The sequence below is a fragment of the Podarcis melisellensis genome (assembly GCF_964234715.1).
Source record: "Podarcis melisellensis genome assembly, chromosome: 4".
Taxonomy (NCBI): domain Eukaryota; kingdom Metazoa; phylum Chordata; class Lepidosauria; order Squamata; family Lacertidae; genus Podarcis; species Podarcis melisellensis.
The window spans coordinates 75940054-75957920 of NC_138531.1; the positions used below are offsets into that span (position 1 = coordinate 75940054).

The 17867-nt window shown below is 40.1% G+C and overlaps 1 protein-coding gene across 1 annotated transcript; it reads left to right on the forward strand.

Annotated features, from left to right (window-relative positions):
* Nucleotides 1-10005: 10005 nt before the first annotated feature.
* On the forward strand, nucleotides 10006-14524 carry LOC309368971 (galactosylgalactosylxylosylprotein 3-beta-glucuronosyltransferase 1-like). Its single transcript, XM_081909440.1, has 4 exons — nucleotides 10006-11017; nucleotides 11176-11711; nucleotides 12116-12412; nucleotides 13497-14524. Exons 1-4 carry the CDS (start codon nucleotides 10906-10908, stop codon nucleotides 13581-13583), a joined length of 1032 nt encoding a protein of 343 aa, XP_081765566.1. The 5' UTR covers nucleotides 10006-10905; the 3' UTR covers nucleotides 13584-14524.
* The last annotated feature ends 3343 nt before the right edge of the window (nucleotides 14525-17867 follow it).

Genomic DNA, 17867 nt, shown 5'->3' on the forward strand with positions numbered 1-17867 from the left:
CTTTAAGAGCAGCTTGATATGCAAAAAGAAAAAGAAAAAAGTAGCAGCAATCTTATTCTTTTAAAATCATACCAGGGAAAGCTTCATCAGTTAAATATCTGTGTGTCACGTTGTTGCTAGCAACAAGAGTTGGGTAACTACATTGCATATCCTGTGCCTTCTTATCTGCTCCTAAGCGTGCTTAGTCAGGTCAAGCCCCATTGAGTTGGATAGGACTCACTTCCCAGCTGGTATGCACAGAAGTGTCACTGTCTTCTAGGAACCTAGTAACCAAACAAACGCCTGTGTTGCAAAGAGAACGTCAGCAATATCTAAGCAACATGATGACCATGTACAAAGGCAATAGACAATCTTTATAGAGTTCCTTCAAACCATAATAAGTACAAAATGAAATCTGTTAGTAGCAGTGACTACATTATTATATGAGCACTCTTCCACAGCATTTGATATTTTCATTTATATGCATTCATTCAAAATAAGATGGGCTATGTACTCTTTTTCATTACTGTTTGTATTATAGTTTATAATTTCTGTAAAGTGATATGTCATGCAGGCCATCGTCTGTAAAAATTTATTTTCAGTTTATGAAGCAATTCTATATCCTCCCACCACGCTGATGAAGAATTCTACGAAACAGTAGTCAAGATCCAGAATCACTGTTCAGTGTTGGGCATCATATTTGCTGAATACACAAAGCTTCACAGCTTGTCTTTCATTGTACAAAGTCTGGTACCTTGCTTCATTTAAAGATTTTCAGAGACTTTAAGACTAAAGACTTATTATGGTTTGAAGGAATTCTATAAAGATGGTCTATTGCGTATGTACATGCTCATTGTGTTATCTAGGAACTAGTAGCAGTCTCTGGCTGTCACAGGCCATTCTGGTAAAATACATGTCTTACTTTGCAAAAGGTCTCAGCCCCTGCATTTCCACACATGGTTGGAAAGATTCCTGTCTGTATCTCCAGAAAGCCACTTCCTGTCAGACTAGATGAGCCAGCGCCAGCTTCCTGCTTCTTGGGGACTGTTTGCCTATCCAGAGGCTACTGAAACAAAAATGCAGAAAGTGGAATGTTGGTGGGATTGTGTGTGAAGAGTGTGAAGTAGAGCTTTCAGGAAGGACTTCAGGATTCCTGTCAAGGATGGCTCTCCAGATGTTGTGGGACTACAACTCCCATCGTGCCTGGCCATTGGCCAAGCTGGCTGGGAGTTGGGATTCAGAAACATCTGGTGTGTTGCAGGTTCCCTGCTCCTGATGGCAGCCTTCTGTTGAGCCACAGATCGAAGAAGGACATAGCTTGAGGGCATGCCTTTGAAATGTTCTGGCAGCTGGATAAATAACTTCCAAAGGTCCCACTTAATACAGAGCCCTCACCTGCGTTGCATATGTGGAGACAGGCTAGCTTCCAGAAAATGAAAATAAGTGGGACAGAGTTTGTGGCATCTTTGGCCTTGCCTTGTGATGAGGGCATGTAATTGACCAGCAGAACTGTATGAGGTAAGGTCACATCCAAACCATACAATTAAAACCCTGTTATACTACTCTAACAGCCATGGCTTCTTCCCAGAGACTCATGGGAACTGTAGTTACATTAGAATATAAAACAAGCCTCCTGGGTCAAGCCAATGGCTCATCTAGAGAGCCAGTGTGGTGTAGCGGTTAAGAGCGGTAGTCTCGTAATCTGGTGAATCAGGTTTGCATCCCCGCCCCTCCACATGCAGCTGCTGGGTGACCTTGGGCCAGTCACACTTCTCTGAAGTCTCTCGGCCCCACTCACCTCACAGAGTGTTTGTTGTGGGGAAGAAGGGAAAGGAGAACGTTAGCCGCTTTGAGACTCCTTAAAGGGAGTGAAAGGCGGGATATCAAATCCAAACTCCTCCTCTTCTTCTTCTAGTCCAACATTTTATTCTCACAGTAGCCAACCAGGACCACCAAACAGCATTCAGAAGCTTTGCTGCCCCTGTATGTAGTTTGTTAAGGGATGCTGAAAAATGTAGCTCTATGAGGGGTCTTCTAACAACTCTCAGCACGCTTATCAAGGGTTCTTTGGGGGAATACATGGCAGCTGAAGTGGTATAAGAGTGTTTTAAATATATGGTATAGGCGTGACCTTGTAACAGGTATGCTATAGACCAGCAGAAGGATGCTTTCAGAACTAACAGAGAAAGGTCCTTTGAGAAGAGTGAGTTGTTTGTAAAGAGCTGTGAAGAAAGGCTTCAAGCAGGCTTTGTGGCATCTCATTGGGACCAGTGGTGTAGTCCTTGAATTTCATGAATGACATTAACCTTCTGTATCGTCAAAGCAAAAATGAAAACAACCGCGGTGTTAACAAGAGAAAGAGAGGAAATGTCAACGAAGTCGTTTTGTGATGTTTGTTTATGATGGTGGGCACTTGGCTATTATTAAACATGCTATGAAAACAGCACATGGAGATAACTTGTATCAAGGGCGGGCTTTGGTAATCTTTTGCAATATGGCACCCTGTGCAAGGCCACAATTTGGCGCCCCCAAATGGATCTTTTTCAATGATGGATGTTCTTAATTTTGCAGCCTCTCAGCTTGGTGTCCTGTGCAGGGGCTGCCCACACTGCCCAAAATCAGAAACTGCTGATAACTCATCATCCCTTCAGTAAAGAGGCTTTTCAAAGGAGAACTTCCACTGGTGATGATGTCAGGGCAAGACTTTGGGGGCAGAATCTAGGTCCCACCCATCAGGTGACATCCAAATTGCTGCAGAACTTGCCTACCACATTTTGAAGTATATAGTGCACATTACTACCTAAAGAAGGAGGCTCATGTAAGACCTTTCATCTCAGAGTCTAAAATGGCTTAATTAGATCACTGGCCGTTTCCAATAAAAGCTTTATTTGTAAGAGATTACACTGTACAGAGTGCTTATAGTATTTGCTTTGTTTTACAGTGTTAGGGAAACACATTTGTAGCAAACAGGCACTCCTTCCATAGACAGGAAAGTCCCGAAAGAGGAACCTGTGAAGTGCCCCACAAGGTCACTTACCCAGTTTCAACTAACGCTCCTGAGATACACACTCTCTGTCTAGGCCTCTCTAGTTCTCCGTCAATTCCAACTGCACACTGGAGTTCATAGAACTTGGAAGGGACCCTGAGGATCATCTAGTCCAACCCCCTGCAATGCAGGAAACTCAGCTAAAGCATCCATGACAGATGACCATCCGACCTCTGTTTGAAAACCTCGAAGGAAGGAGAGTCCACCACTTCTCGTGGGAGTCTGTTCCACTGCTGTACAGCTCTTACTGTCAGAAAGCTTTTTCTGTATGTTTAGTCGGAATGTCCTTTCTTGAAACTTGAAGCCATTGGTTTGAGTCCTACCCTCCAGAGCAGAAGAAAAGGTTATATTCCAGGGGTCCTCAAACTTTTGAAACGTGGCCAGTTCACTGTCCCCCAGACCCTGTTGGGGGCTGGACTATAGTTTGAAAAAAATATGAACCAATTCCTATGCACTCTGCATATATTTTATTTGTAGCACACACACAAAACAGGGAAAACAATACAATATTTAAAATGAAAAACGATTTTAATCAACAAACTTATAAGTATTTCAATGCGGCGGGGGGCATACGAGAGAGAGAGAGAGAGAGAGAGAGAGAGAGAGAGAGAGAGAGAGAGAGAGAGAGAGGAGAGTGACCGAGTAAGAGGGAGGAAAGGAAAGAGGCACCGCCTCAGGCAGCAACGGCAGCATCATCCAGCTGCTCCTCCCTCAGTGCCCTCCAGTGAGAGACCAGGTGCCCTGGGCCTGGCTGCGGCTCTGGCAACGGCCGCTGCACCTTTGCACTACGTTTGCATTTCCACAGGCCTTCCTTGGCGGCAGCGGCTCCTCCGGGCGCAACTCCAGGCCCGGCTGGTCCATGGGCCGGTCCCTCCACCTTCAGACCCACTTCGCCTGGCAACCGAGGAGGAGGCGGAGCATATGTTTGTAAATTCAAAGACTCTTCATGAATAACAAATTCAGTTTTTGCTCTGTCAATCTTACTCCTAAATATCAAAACCGAAACAGATGGTGCTACAGAGACAATGGCTTTATATACCGGATGTTCATAGGTACCTGTGAAGCCAGAAGATATTATATGAAAGCCATTCCAGCAATCCCATTGTCACACAATCACAGGTGCAAATGATGTTTTAGGAAAACAATTTCAAGGAGCACATTCTTATGGGCATAACACAGGCATAAGCAAACTCAGCCCTCCAGATGTTCCGGGACTACAACTCCTATCATCCCTAGCTAACAGGACCAGTGGTCAGGGATGATGGGAGTTGTAGTCCCAAAACATCTGGAGGGCTGAATTTGCCTATGCCTGGCATAACATATTTGATATAGGTGAAAATGCCACAAATATTTTGGATACCTTTTCTACAGGAGGAGAATTAATTACTTAGATATATGTCAATGGTGAGAGGAATTTGTGTTTTGTTTTTAACTGATTGTGGATTCACTAATAGCTCAATTTGAGGGGTCATATATCACAGTGATATAGAAGTGCACAAGAAGTTAGCATCCAACTGCAACCCTGTACATTTTATATCAAGGCAATGTTGTGGTCAACCAAAAGTCGGTCATCTGAAAGCAAGAAAGCGTTTTCCTCCATCCTTCCCCACTAGTGTAATGAATTGTGTCTCACAAGCAGCAGCAGCAAATGGGAACTTGCAACAAAGTGTTGCAGTGCATCCCTAGCTGCTAACAGGCTCATGGGGAACGAGAAAAAAATTAGGGGTCAAAGGAACCACAAAGTGGTTATCTCTAGAAGCTCAATAAAAGTCCATAAACCTGAAAGCTCACAGACCTTGTCAAAATATTTTATTTTATTTTTTGCAGGGAGCTAAAAGTGAGTTTGTGGTTGCACAGCAACCCTCCTTTCTGAATTACATGTATAGTTTGGATTTGATATCCCGCCTTTCACTCCCTTTAAGGAGTCTCAAAGCAGCTCATCAATAGTGCTCTTCGATTACATTGATATTTGCTTAGTTCACACAAACAGCAAATTAAGACATAAAAAGTGTTCCTGGACTTCACTGCTTCAGGGTGTGTGCAGGAGATGAGGATCATTTTCATGATCTGATGTTTTTCCACATGGAAAGTCACCACACATAGAAAACTAAATGTGAGAGTCCAACCCAGCTTCCCTTCTACCCTGACAATACATGAGTTCTGAACGTCCTGGGAATCTTTTTTTCATTTCACAAGCATTCATCCAAGTGATCTTGCACCTGCTGTTTGAAGCGTCACAGTCGGGGAACACATTCACCAGCTTATCTGTGTAAAGCAGGGTTTATTTCATTTAATATCTTGGGCCCTGCATGGTTGCCAGGGCTTCCTCCTTCTCCCTATCTGCTTTCTGTGCTTACTATATGGTTTTCTTACCGTATCTCTGCTTTTCACCATCACTCAATTGCATTGAGGAGAGAAGACAGCCAAGACTCCTGCTTACGAAGGGTTCATTTCACCAGAAGGCCTTGTTGTGTGGGGAGAAGCAGAGGGACTTTCCAGATGTTTCTTTTAGCGTGCACAGATGTTGCTCAGATCTCAAAACATTGTTCCATATGGAGCTCATTCCGTTGCAGAGATGTTGTTATGCCCCCAAGCTGAAACATTACATAAGGGCAGGATATGAGTTATATCACTGGTGCTGGATCACAGCTCGTGCTAATAAAGCGCTAAAAATAAAACTCATTTTAATCTTTGGAAAAGTCCGTGCACCATATGCTTTTATGTTCCAAGCTATGCATTGCGTAGCCATATGGTTCCGAACAAATCATTTCTCTGGGCTTGTTTACGCATCTGCACAAGAGATAACTGACAATACCTTGACATTGCTATTGTGAGCTACTGGAAATGTTGGAGAGGGGGGGAAACTAGCTTGCTTGTTGTGTTACAAGCTCCCGCTCATCTTTTTAGGCTCATTATCACGGTTAACATTTATTACTCCAGGATGCAGGATAAGTTGTCAATGATCTTTCTATGGCAGAATTAAATAGTTCTCTGTTGCATTGCTCTTTGCTCCATTGAATCTGCTTCCTATGCTTTAGCAGGAGGAACAAGAATTCCCTGTGGATACATAACTCTGCACTGATGACAGGTTGGCTGGGAATAGATCTGGATGAAGGAAATTTCACATAGACATTTCATTCTGAAATTTTCTAAGACTAAATGCAGAAATAAGATCCAATTGATAGGAAATATCTATCCACTGTAGCATCCCCCAAAAGGAATGCTGCTGAGAATGTCACCGAGTGATGGTGATGATTTGATTTCTTACCTGCCCTTTACCACGAAGTTCCAGGGCAGGTTACAGTTGCAATTTAAAATTTTGATATTAAAAATCAGTTAAAAACAAATACAATCAATATATCTCATGTGTCAAAGGTAAGGGTAAAGAGGTGTGTCTTCAGTATGCAAGGATACTACATAATTTCTTTTTTATATATAGAGAGAGTTACAAGCTTGGTGGACCAGGGGGATACTGTGGACATAGTGTAGAAGACAAGAGGTGTTAGCAGACCTTGAAGCTTGGGTGGATTAGATTAGAATAATCAGTATCTGGAATTCAAAGGTTTTATTCATGCAGGAACTATTTACAGGATGCATGGAGATAGAAGGGAAGAAATAGAAGACAGAACAGTAAAAAAAATGACTCAGCTTTTAGGAGTGGAGTTAACTTAGGCAGAGAGCTACCAACAAATGCTGGCTAGATTGCTACACAAACAGGGCCCTCTGGTTGTTTACAGCCACGCATGAATTAACAAGAAGCTTAAGAGAAGGAAATAGATTTACTTTCCTTCAACAATAGAGTGGAAAATCCAGTGAAGTTCCCCTTCAGTTCTGCAATCCTAGGGTTTCTGACAATTGGAGCAGATTGTTCTTTCTGGTAAGAAAACAAATTCATTGCAACTGCTTCTTCTTTGGCCAGCGGATGGAATCCAGACAAGTCTACACAACCCTTACCATAATGTGAAATCTCTTGCAAGTAAAAATCATATACAATATTCAGGTTATTCTTTTTATCCTTGTCTGGACTACATATGTAAGAGCTTACTACTTCAAGGGGCAAATGAAGAAATTATCATGTGCAGGATGCGGATAAGAGTCACTTTGCAGAAGCAAACTCTGTGAGAATTGGACCAAAACTGTAGTCTCATTTTACACTGTTACAAGGTGTATGCCTGAACCCACATACACGCCTACCACACATGCGTCTTCAGCGTACAGCTCTGAGAGGACTGGAATATTTTGCATGGAATCAGTACGTGTCTCCATTTAAAATGGTATACACCTTTCACCCTTATGCCCATAAAGACCTTTGTACACCATAATGTAAATAAAGATTGGTTTATTACATGGAAATGAAACATATAAAGTATATAGCCTTCAGTCATCAAGGTTCCACATATGCGGACAGCAATACAATCATTAAACGTATACACCTTAGCTGTATAGAGTAAAGAGTCATTCGCTACTGAAAAACATAGAAAGAATGATCTCAGGAATATGTCTTCACTAAGGAGAAAAGAAAAACAGGTATGTGGGGATATATCTGTACTTGCAGCAAGCAGAGCACGTTGTCAGGGATATGAGATAAAATTTTCAGTGGACAAATAAAGTGAAAGAAATGAAAAAATGAAAACAAAATGTCCTTTAAGCTATAATACAATACAGTTGTACAATACAACTAAAGATGAATTTGTGAAATCGAGCATGATTAAGTGGGCACAAGGTGTGGGTCACAATACTGATTATGACTTATGGGGAAAGATGTGGTCAGTAAATATGAAATTCACGACATGCTTTGCGATAAAAGAAAATATGGTGAAAATGACCCACAGATGGGTCCCACAAGATTGGCGAAAATGTATAAAAAAGAAAAAGGTATATGTTGGAAGTGTAATGAAAATGAGGAATTATTTTCCACATGTGGTGGTCCCGTAAAGTAATTAAGGAATATTGAGAAGCTATATATAATGATTTTTTTAAAGATAATTTTAAAAACTTTCCCCACCTGTGATTTTCCTCTTGGGGATAGAAACAACGGAGGTCCAAAAAAAGAGAAAAGAGTTTATTACTATACACCACTGCCGCAACTAGAACCTTATTGGCACAAAGGTGGAGAACAAGTATAGTAAAGTAGAACGGCTGTGTAAAATGTTTCTTTTTTTTAATAGATTTTTTATTAAGAATTTAAACAAAACATATTATCTTAAAACATATCATCCTTAATTCCCCCCATTTCCCCCTCCCTCCCATAAAACTAATACCCCCGACTTCCCTCAGTTCCAGTCTCTGGTTTCTCTATAAATGCTATTCTCTGCATGTTACAAATTTGTATAGATCCTTAATTTGTCTAACTGTTTGTTATCAATAAAAAGTTTGTGAGTATTTATTCAAAACCTGCCAAGCAGTCCAATTCACTTTGTTGCGTCTTTAAGTACTTTGTAAAAGGTTCCCATTCATCTTTAAAGTCACAGTTATCCTTGTCCCGTAGTTTATGTGTCAATTTTGCCAATTCTGCATAGTCCATCAATTTCTCTTGCCATACTTCTTTAGTCGGAGTTTCCTCAGTCTTCCATCCTTGTGCTATTAAGACTCTTGCTGCCGTTGTCGCATACATACACATATTTTTCAACTTCTTTGACAGGTCTTTCCCTACAATCTACAATCCCTAACAAAAATGCTAAAGGTTTTTTTGACAAATGTTAGGTGGAACATTTTCTTCAATTTGTTGCATATCATTTCCCAAAAAAATTTAATTACATTACAATCCCACCACATATGATAAAAAGTCCCCTCCTTCTCCTTACACTTCCAAGATATATTTGAGCTAGTTTTCCCTAACTGCACTGGTGTCATATACCATCTATACATCATCTTCATATAATTCTCCCTCAGCAAAGAACAATGTGTAAATTTTAGATCAATTTTCCATAACCTTTCCCAATCTTCCATCATAACCTACATCTTGTGCCCATTTGATCATGACTGATTTTACCTCTTCATCTTTCGCCTCCCATTCTAGCAGTATGCTGTATGCAGCCTTCAGTAATTTCACTTTCCCTTCAATCACTTCGATCTGAAACCTAGATCTTATATAGATAAATCCTTTCTTACTGTCTTCTTTATATGTTTCATATAATTGTTGATAGTGCAACCAACTCTGAAAATGATCTTTGATCTCGTCATAATCTCTTAACTTCCATTTTCAATCAACATATGTGAACCATTTTCCTTTCTTTCCAAGTTTGAGCAGTAATGCTTCATGTGGTGAAAGCCACCAAGGGGTCTTTTGTTCCAGTAAGTCTTTATATCTCTCCCATACTCTCATTAGTGATTTCCTAATTATATGGTTATAAAAACTTCTGTGAACCTTTCCTTTCCCATACCATAAATATGGGTGCCAGCCAAATCTGTTATCGTGTCCTTCTAATTCTAATGCCTCTTGCTTATCCAACCTCATCCAGTCCCTGATCCATACCAGACAAGCAGATTCATAGTACAATTTGAGGTCTGGGTGGGCAAACCCACCACTATATTTTGTGTCTGTAAGTATTTTATGTTTTATCCTTGGCCTCCCCCCCCCCCCCGATAAATTTTGAAATCTCTTTCTGCCATTTTTTAAAGCATTCATCTTTCAGGATGACTGGTATTGATTGGAAAAGAAATAGCATTTTTGGCAACACATTCATTTTAATCTCCTATATCTTGCCTAACAATGAGAGATTCATTCTGCTCCATATTTCTAAATTTCTTTTTACCTCGAACCAGATTTTTTCATAATTATTTTTAAATAGGTTTATATTTCTTGATGTTAACCAAATCCCTAAATACTTGACCTTTTTGTGGACTTCAATCTCAATATCTTGTTCTAACTCTGTTTTTTCCTCTTCCTTCATATTTTTAACTAATAATTTTGTTTTATTCCTATTTAACTTGAATCCTGCCACTTCCCCAATTTTTTTCTATTACTTTGGGGAGTGAAGTTTTAGGTTCTTCCACTGCTATCACTAAATCATCTGCATATGCTTTTAACTTAAATTCGCTTTCCCCAGTTTTTACACCTATAATCTCTTTGTCTGCTCTTATGTTTCTGGCAATTACTTCCAGTACCAGGATGAACAATAATGGTGATAATGGGCATCCTTGTCTCGTTCCTTTTTGGATCTTACAGTCATCCGTTTCCACCTGATTTATAATTAATTTTGCTTTTTGTTCTGAGTAAATCGCTGCTATTCCTTTTAGAAATTTAGAACCACTTCTAATTTGTTCTAGCAGTTTTGCCATGAATTTCCAAATGTGTAAAATGTTTCAATATACCAAACTGGCTGGTCTGGTGTTCAGGATAAGAGAAAATGAAGATAAGTAAAGAAAGAGGAATGGATAATGTTTCTTGAAAATTTTAAGAACCAGTATAAACAATACATAGCTTAGCAGGACTTTAGTAAATCTAGCAGAGGTGAAATAGAGTTTTTAATAGATAACAAACTGGATGATTAAAAAGATGTGGATTACGCAGAGAAGTAGAAAAGCAAAGGAACCAGGATAAGGGTGGAAGGGAAGTCATATGGTATATGTATACATGTTGTATTTGGTACGAAGTTGTAAGTAGAACAGGGAGAGGGAAGGGGCTAAGTATGCTCCCTGTTACTGTTTTTGAAAATTCAGATGAAATAATAAATGGGGGGGGGGACTGTAATACAATACGGTATTTATGTATATAAGTAATGCTGTTATTCTGACCAGTATATAATTATTAACAAGTCATTATAATTTTACAAGTGCGTTCCAAGTGTCATTATATTTATCCATACACTTTCATAACTCCCCCGCTACTTTGTTCTGAAATGTAGGGAGATGCCCAGGCAGTGGGACATCTCTGCAGCATGCTGAGGAGACGTAACCTTCTCACTACACTTCTGATTGTGTTGCCATGGGGTCTTCTTCTTACACTGTTGCATCAGTACCCAACTACCCACTACCTCAACCTTCTGAGAAGTAAGTGCACCATCCCAGCCTTACAAAGAGCTTCTTTTTACCCCGTTGCAATTACAGTGCTCAGGGATAATTAAAATACAAATGTGAATGTGATGAAGGTCTTGGTGGCACTGCAGTGGGTGTTTTATGATTTATTCTCTCTATTCGACTTGCCTTAGAGGAAACAGATGAAAACGTGAAGGCCAAATTTCTCTTCAATAATAGCAAACCACTGGCGAGGGAGGATGGACTCTCATCATGTGCTCAGCAGCCGGCTGTTGGGGCAGCTCCAAAAATAATCCGGAGCTATGTGTACTCTAGGCCTCCCCCATGGTCAGAGGCTCTGCCTGCCATCTTTGTGATCACCCCTACCTACAGCCGGCCAGTGCAGAAGGCTGAGCTGACCCGTCTGGCCAATACTTTCCTCCACGTGCAGAACCTCCACTGGCTGGTGGTGGAAGACGCTCCCAGAAGGACCAACCTAGTATCCAATCTGCTGGAGAAGATAGGGATCAATTTTACGCACCTGAACGTTGAGACACCTAAGAGTCTGAAGAACCATTTCTGGTTCCCATCTCAAAAAGCAAGGGGCACGTTGCAGAGGAATCTTGGACTGCATTGGTTGAGGGAGAATTTCAACACCACACCACCACCAGAGGGTGTGGTCTACTTTGCTGATGATGACAACACCTACAGCCTAGAGATCTTTGAAGAGGTATGAGACTCGAGTTTAGGGTGGTTTCATCTTTGGGGTCCATGATTCAGGCACATTGGTTGAGTGCATTGCCTAGCCATAGTGGACAGCGTTATTGGGGTGGATAGGAAGAGGTGCCAAGCCGATGACAAAGGAGAAGGTGCTGGAGCTCAGTGGTAGAGCACATGTTCTGGCCTTGGGCGCATACCCCCTTTGGATTCAATGGGATTTATTTCTGAGTAGACATGGTTAGGATTGTGCTGTTTGTGCTACCATTTTTAACAACGCTATTGCTGTGCTCATTAACCTGTCGGGCTTTTTAGAAGGTGGGTGCATAGAAGGGAAGTCGGAGGAATTAAAGTGGAACGCTTGAGGAATTCTCAGAGGAACGGCCATCACAATTTTTTTTTCTTTCTGACAAGCAGATGCGCTACACAAAGAAGGTGTCCGTCTGGCCAGTCGCCTTTGCCGGGTCTCTAAGGTACGAGTCCCCAAAGGTGAGCCTGGCAGGCAAAGTGGTGGGCTGGAAGGTGGCGTACGACCCTAAGCGGCCCTTTGCCATTGACATGGCTGGCTTTGCCATCAGCCTCAGGCTGATCCTGGAGAAGCCTCAGGCCACTTTCAAGCTGGATGGAGTGAAACCAGGTTACCAAGAAACTAGTCTGCTGGAGGGTCTGGTTACGATGGATGAACTGGAGCCCAGAGCCGCCAACTGCACAAAGGTTAGCATGGTCTGAATCTTTGCACAACAGCCTTCCGACCCCCCCACCCCCTGCCATCCACTTCCGCTCTGGAAGGTGCCTCTCATCAAAGATTAGGCAGGCCAAAGGTAGATTATGGGGAGCACATACAGTTCTGTTGCATTGGGCACAGAGCTTCTGGGGTACCGGAGATGGTGCCGTAACTATGACATTTAACAGAAGTGGGGGGAGGACTGGATTTTAGCGTCACAGACAGGAGTGCCCCTGAAATTGGAGACACCAAGGTCTGCCACTGGGTAGGCACCCACTGTCAAGTGTTTCCAGCATGTTTTAGCATCTTACTGCAATGAACATTAAAGTTCTACTGATATTTTATGGAATGTCTTATGGCTCAACATTCTGTGGCTACAGAGCATACTTAGTCTTCATTTGGGGTGGTCCCAAACACTGGGGTTCTACCAAGCCCTCCGATCCCCCTCCCTCTTGTGCAAATTTGGGGGTTGTTTGGTTACAAAGGGATCAGTGCTCATGGAATTGTTTGTTGGTTTGTTTCATAAAATTTATATCCTGCTTGATTATAAAAAACAAACAAAACCCACCTCAAAGCAGTTTACAGAAAGATAAGCAATAAAATTACAAGCCTAATTTAAGTACACAGTTAAAAAACTAAAACAGATTAAAATTACCTCAACTCAAATGAATCCCACATTAGTAGGAGTGTTTGTTATTTAATTGGGTTTTGTTGTTTTGTTTCATTTTTAAAAGGGAAAGCTATTGCTTTGTTTTGTTTTTTGTTTTAATTATTTACTTGGTGTTATATTTTATTCTATGAACCGCCCTGAGATCTTGTGACAAAAGGCGGAATATACATGTAATTCATTAATTTGTTAATAGAAAGAGCAGTATCAACATGCCCTTCCACCAAGGCTTGCAGCTCCTATTGATGTATACATGTTCCAGAGATTCTTCTGTTCAGAGAGAAGTATACTTTCAGTTCAGATGTATACATACCAGAGGCTTCATGAATGGCTGCCGTGCATATTTGCCAATATTTGCCTTCAGGCTCAGCCATGACATCCTAATAAGGTGCACATTCTCTCCGTAGGTCTTGGTCTGGCACACGAGGACGGAAAAGCCAGGACTGGGTAATGAAGGCAAATACGGATTCACAGATCCAAGGATGGAGGTGTAATTGGGAAATCAACAAGAAGACAAAAAGAGACAATGCAATGCATCTTAAGTTATTAAATGGTATGATGTATTTTTGTTGTTGCTGATTCTCTCATCTAGTTCAAGACTGATTCAAAGAGAAATTATATTTCAAGAATATATGTGGGGGAGGAATGCTGATACCTCCGTCAGATATCCACAATCCTTTGCACAAACTTAATTTCAAGCTCTGTTGAAGATTGTATTTAACTGCGTTTAGGAAAAAAAATGCAGTGGTTTAATTTCTGAGGCAGATGCGTGAAAATGAGAAAGACGGACCTTTGGCTGTGAAGATAGCTTCATGCATGGTGCTTAGATTGTCAGTCTAACATTGTCATTTACCTCACCCACCCTGCTCTGCAGCTAAGCTCAGATGATACTCAGAATAGCTACCCTACCCTTGGCATGCTTCAATGGAGACAGTTGTAGCTTTTAAAAAGCTATCAAGTCAACTTTTAGTTCAAGAAGACCAATAAATAAATAAATCTGCATTTAAAAAGGAAACCTGTGACCTTGATAAGAACTTCAGTTTGGATTGAGAAAACTATGCCTGTTTAATTGGGATTTGAAAGGCTGGGAAGGATGAAAACAAAGCAGTCTAAAAAGGAACTTAACAGTGAAACCTATGCACCTTTCCCCAGAAATTTAATAAGCATGCACAGGGTTGCAGCCTGTTTAATATATAGTACCACTTTAGATCTGGAGGGACGTGCTTTAAATAGAGGATGGACTATTGTCTTAACTCCACAACAACTTAACACAAACAATAGTATATCTGCTTCATTTTATTAGCATCATCACTTTTAGGGACTCTGGAGCCACACCCTTTTAATCAAAGTCAGCTTTTATTCCAGCACTACTGTCTAGCCATTCAAAGCCCTATTCAGACTTTCAAAAGAATGTTTGTTGTTTAGTCGTTTAGTCGTGTCCAAATACTTGTTTATCAAAGTATTTGGAACCCACTACCAGTGCAGTTTACAAATTTATAACACAGTACATCTCCACACACTTACAATTTAAGAACTAGAAAATAAAGGAAAAGGTCTTGAGTACATGGAATGATTTGAGCCTCAAATGCTTATATTAATGAAACCAGTATAGAGCTATTATGAAGGCTGACTGGGAACCTGACTATAATGACTGTGACTAGACGCTTACAAGGTGATGGTAGAAGAGGTCCAGACTAGATCTGATAGTGGTAGTTCGGCATGTTTACATCCAGAATATCCATAATTAATTAGCAAGGGGTGAGCAGGCTGAAGATTCACTTCAGCAGGTGGAGAGAATTTCACAGTCATGAACAACTTAGATCTTATGATCCTAATCTGGGGACTAAGCTAGACTGGTGAAAAACAAGTGATTTATATGTGTTGTATGTGCAAAACGAGTGGCGCTGGGGGCTAAACCACTGAGCCTAGGGCTTGCCAATCGGAAGGTTGGCAGTTCGAATCCCTGCAACAGGGTGAACTCCCATTGCTCAGTCCCAGCTCCTGCCAACGAAGCAGTTCAAAAGCATGTCAAAGTGCAAGTAGATAAATAGGTACCGTTTTGGCGGGAAGGTAAACAGCATTTCTGTACGCTGCTCTGGTTTCACCAGAAGTGGCTTAGTCATGCTGGTCACATGACCTGGAAAAACTGTCTGTGGACAAACGTCGGCTCCCTTGTTCAGTAAAGCGAGATGAGCACCACAACCCCAGAGTCGTTCGTGACTGGACTTAACTGTCAGGTGTCCTCAGATGGATTAATGGCAAAATATTATAAAAAATTAAGTAACAGCTGGTAAATCCATTCAAAGATCTGATGAATGGGATTTTAAAAACAGGTGAAATCCCAGGAACATGGAAATAAACTTATATTACATTGATTCCAAAACAAGATTCTGATTTGCTGCAAATAAAAAATTATAGGCCTATTTCTTCATTAAATAATGATTATAAACTATTTGCAAATATCTTAGCCACTAGAATGAAAAAAATATTAAGAGAGTATATACATCAAGATCAGGTAGGATTTCTTCCAGGTAAACAAATGAAAGAGAATGCAAGAAATATTTTTAATGTAATAAAATACCTGGAGTAAAAAATGAAAAGAAAGCAGCAATGATGTTTATAGATGCTGAAAAAGCTTTTGATAATGTTTCTTGGGATTTCATTTTAAAAATTGTTTGAAGAAATTAATTGAGGATCTAAATTTTTAAAAGGAATAGAAGCGATATATTCAGAACAAAAGGCCAAGCTAATTGTAAATCAGGTGATAACGGATGAGTGCAAGATGCAAAAAGGAACTAGACAAGGATGCCCGCTGTCACCACTGTTGTTCATTCTGGTCCTGGAAGTACTTGCAAGAAACATAAGAGCAGATAAAGGGGATAAACACTGGAAAAAGTGAATTTAAATTGAAAGCATATGCTGATGACTTAGTAATTATGGTGGAGGAGCCAAAAAATTCTCTTCCTAGAGTGACAGAAAAGATTTGAGAATTTGGGGAAGTGGCAGGATTTAAATTAAATAGAAATAAAACTAAGCTATTAGTAAAAAAATGAAGAAGAGGAAAAGAGAGCTGAAGCAAAGTATTGAGATAGAAATCCATAAAAAAGCAAAATACTTCAGGATATGGTTAACAGCAGGAAATATAAAAGTGTATAAAGATGATTGTGAAAAAGCTTGGTCTGACATAAAAAGGAATTTAGAAATATAGAGTAGAATGAACCTCTCCCTACTAGGAAAAATAGCAACGATAAAAATGAATGTATTGCCAAAAATGCTCTTTCTCTTTCAGACAGTCCCAGTAATGGTGAAAGATGACTGCCTCAAAAAATGGCAGAAGGATATTTCTAAGTGGGGGGGGGGAGGCCAAGGATTAAACATGATACTTACAGATATAAAAGAAAGAGGGGGGTTTGCCCTTCCAGACCTTAAATTGTACTATGAGGCTGCGTGTTTGGTCTGGATTAGGGACTTGATAAAACTGGAAAAGGAAGAGGCATTAGATTTGGAAGGCCATGATAATAGATTTGGATGGCATGCATATTTATGGTATGGGAAAGGAAAAGTTCACAAAGGGTTTTATAATCATATAATTAGGAGATCATTAATGAGGGTGTGGGAGAGATATAAAGATATATTAGAACAAAAAACACCCTGGTGGCTATCACCAACTGAAGCTTTGTTGCTCAAACCACTTGGTAAAAAGGGGAAATGGCCTACATACAGAGATTTGCTGAAGGATCAAGAAGGAAAATGGAAATTAAAAGATTATGAGGAAATAAAAGACCGTTTTAAGAGTTGGTTACATTACAGACAACTACATGAGATGTACAAGGAAGACAACAAGAAAGGGTTTAGTTATACAACTTCTAGATTTCAAAAGCAAGTGATAGAAGAAGAGGTGAAGCTGCTGAAGAAAGCATATAGTATTTTGCTAGAATGGGAAACAAAAGATGAGGTCAAAACGGTTATGATCAAGTGGACACAAGATATTAGGACATAATATACAATTTGAGGACTGGGAAAAATTGTGGAAAGTAAATCTGAAATTTACAGATTGTTCTCTTTTGAAAGAAAATTACATGAAAATGATGTATAGATGGTATATTACACCAGTACAGATAGCAAAAATGTACAAAACCGGGTCAAACACATGTTGGAAATGTAAAGAAAAAGAAGGGACTTTCTATCATATGTGGTGGGAATGTAGAGAAATTTAAAAAAATTGGGAAATGATATACAATGAACTGAAAGAAATGTTTAAAAACCAGAAGCATTTCTGTTAGGGATTCTAGGACAAGACCTGCCAAGAAAAATAAATAATTTATTTATGTATGCTACAACAGTGGCAAGAGTCTTGATAGCACAAGGATGGAAGAATGCGGAAATCCCAACGAAAGAACAGTGGCAAGAAAAATTGATGAGTTATGCAGAACTGGCTAAATTGACATACAAACTGCGGGACAAGGACAACTGTAACTTTAAGGAAGAATGGGAGCTTTTCACAAATTATCTAAAAAGACAACAAAATTAACTGGACTCCTTGGAAGGGTTCAAATAAACATACACAAATTTATGGTTGATAACATGATAGATGGATAACGTAAGGATATGTATAATTTTATAACATGCAGAAAATAATAGGTGCTGAGAAATCAGAGAGAGGAACTGAGGAAAGTGTCTGAAGGGGGAGGGTTAGAAGGGGGTGGGGGAAAAGGGGGGAAATAATGGATATGATATGTTTTGATAGTTTTTATGTTGAAGTTGTTAATAAAAATATT

Bases quoted from the DNA above. Each gene is read 5' to 3' on its own strand.
- LOC309368971 (XM_081909440.1), top strand. From the start codon at position 10,906: ATGCTGAGGAGACGTAACCTTCTCACTACACTTCTGATTGTGTTGCCA. The intron at 11,018-11,175 runs GTAAGTGCACCA...GACTTGCCTTAG, and splicing joins CTACCTCAACCTTCTGAGAA to AGGAAACAGATGAAAACGTG. The intron at 12,413-13,496 runs GTTAGCATGGTC...TTCTCTCCGTAG, and splicing joins GAGCCGCCAACTGCACAAAG to GTCTTGGTCTGGCACACGAG.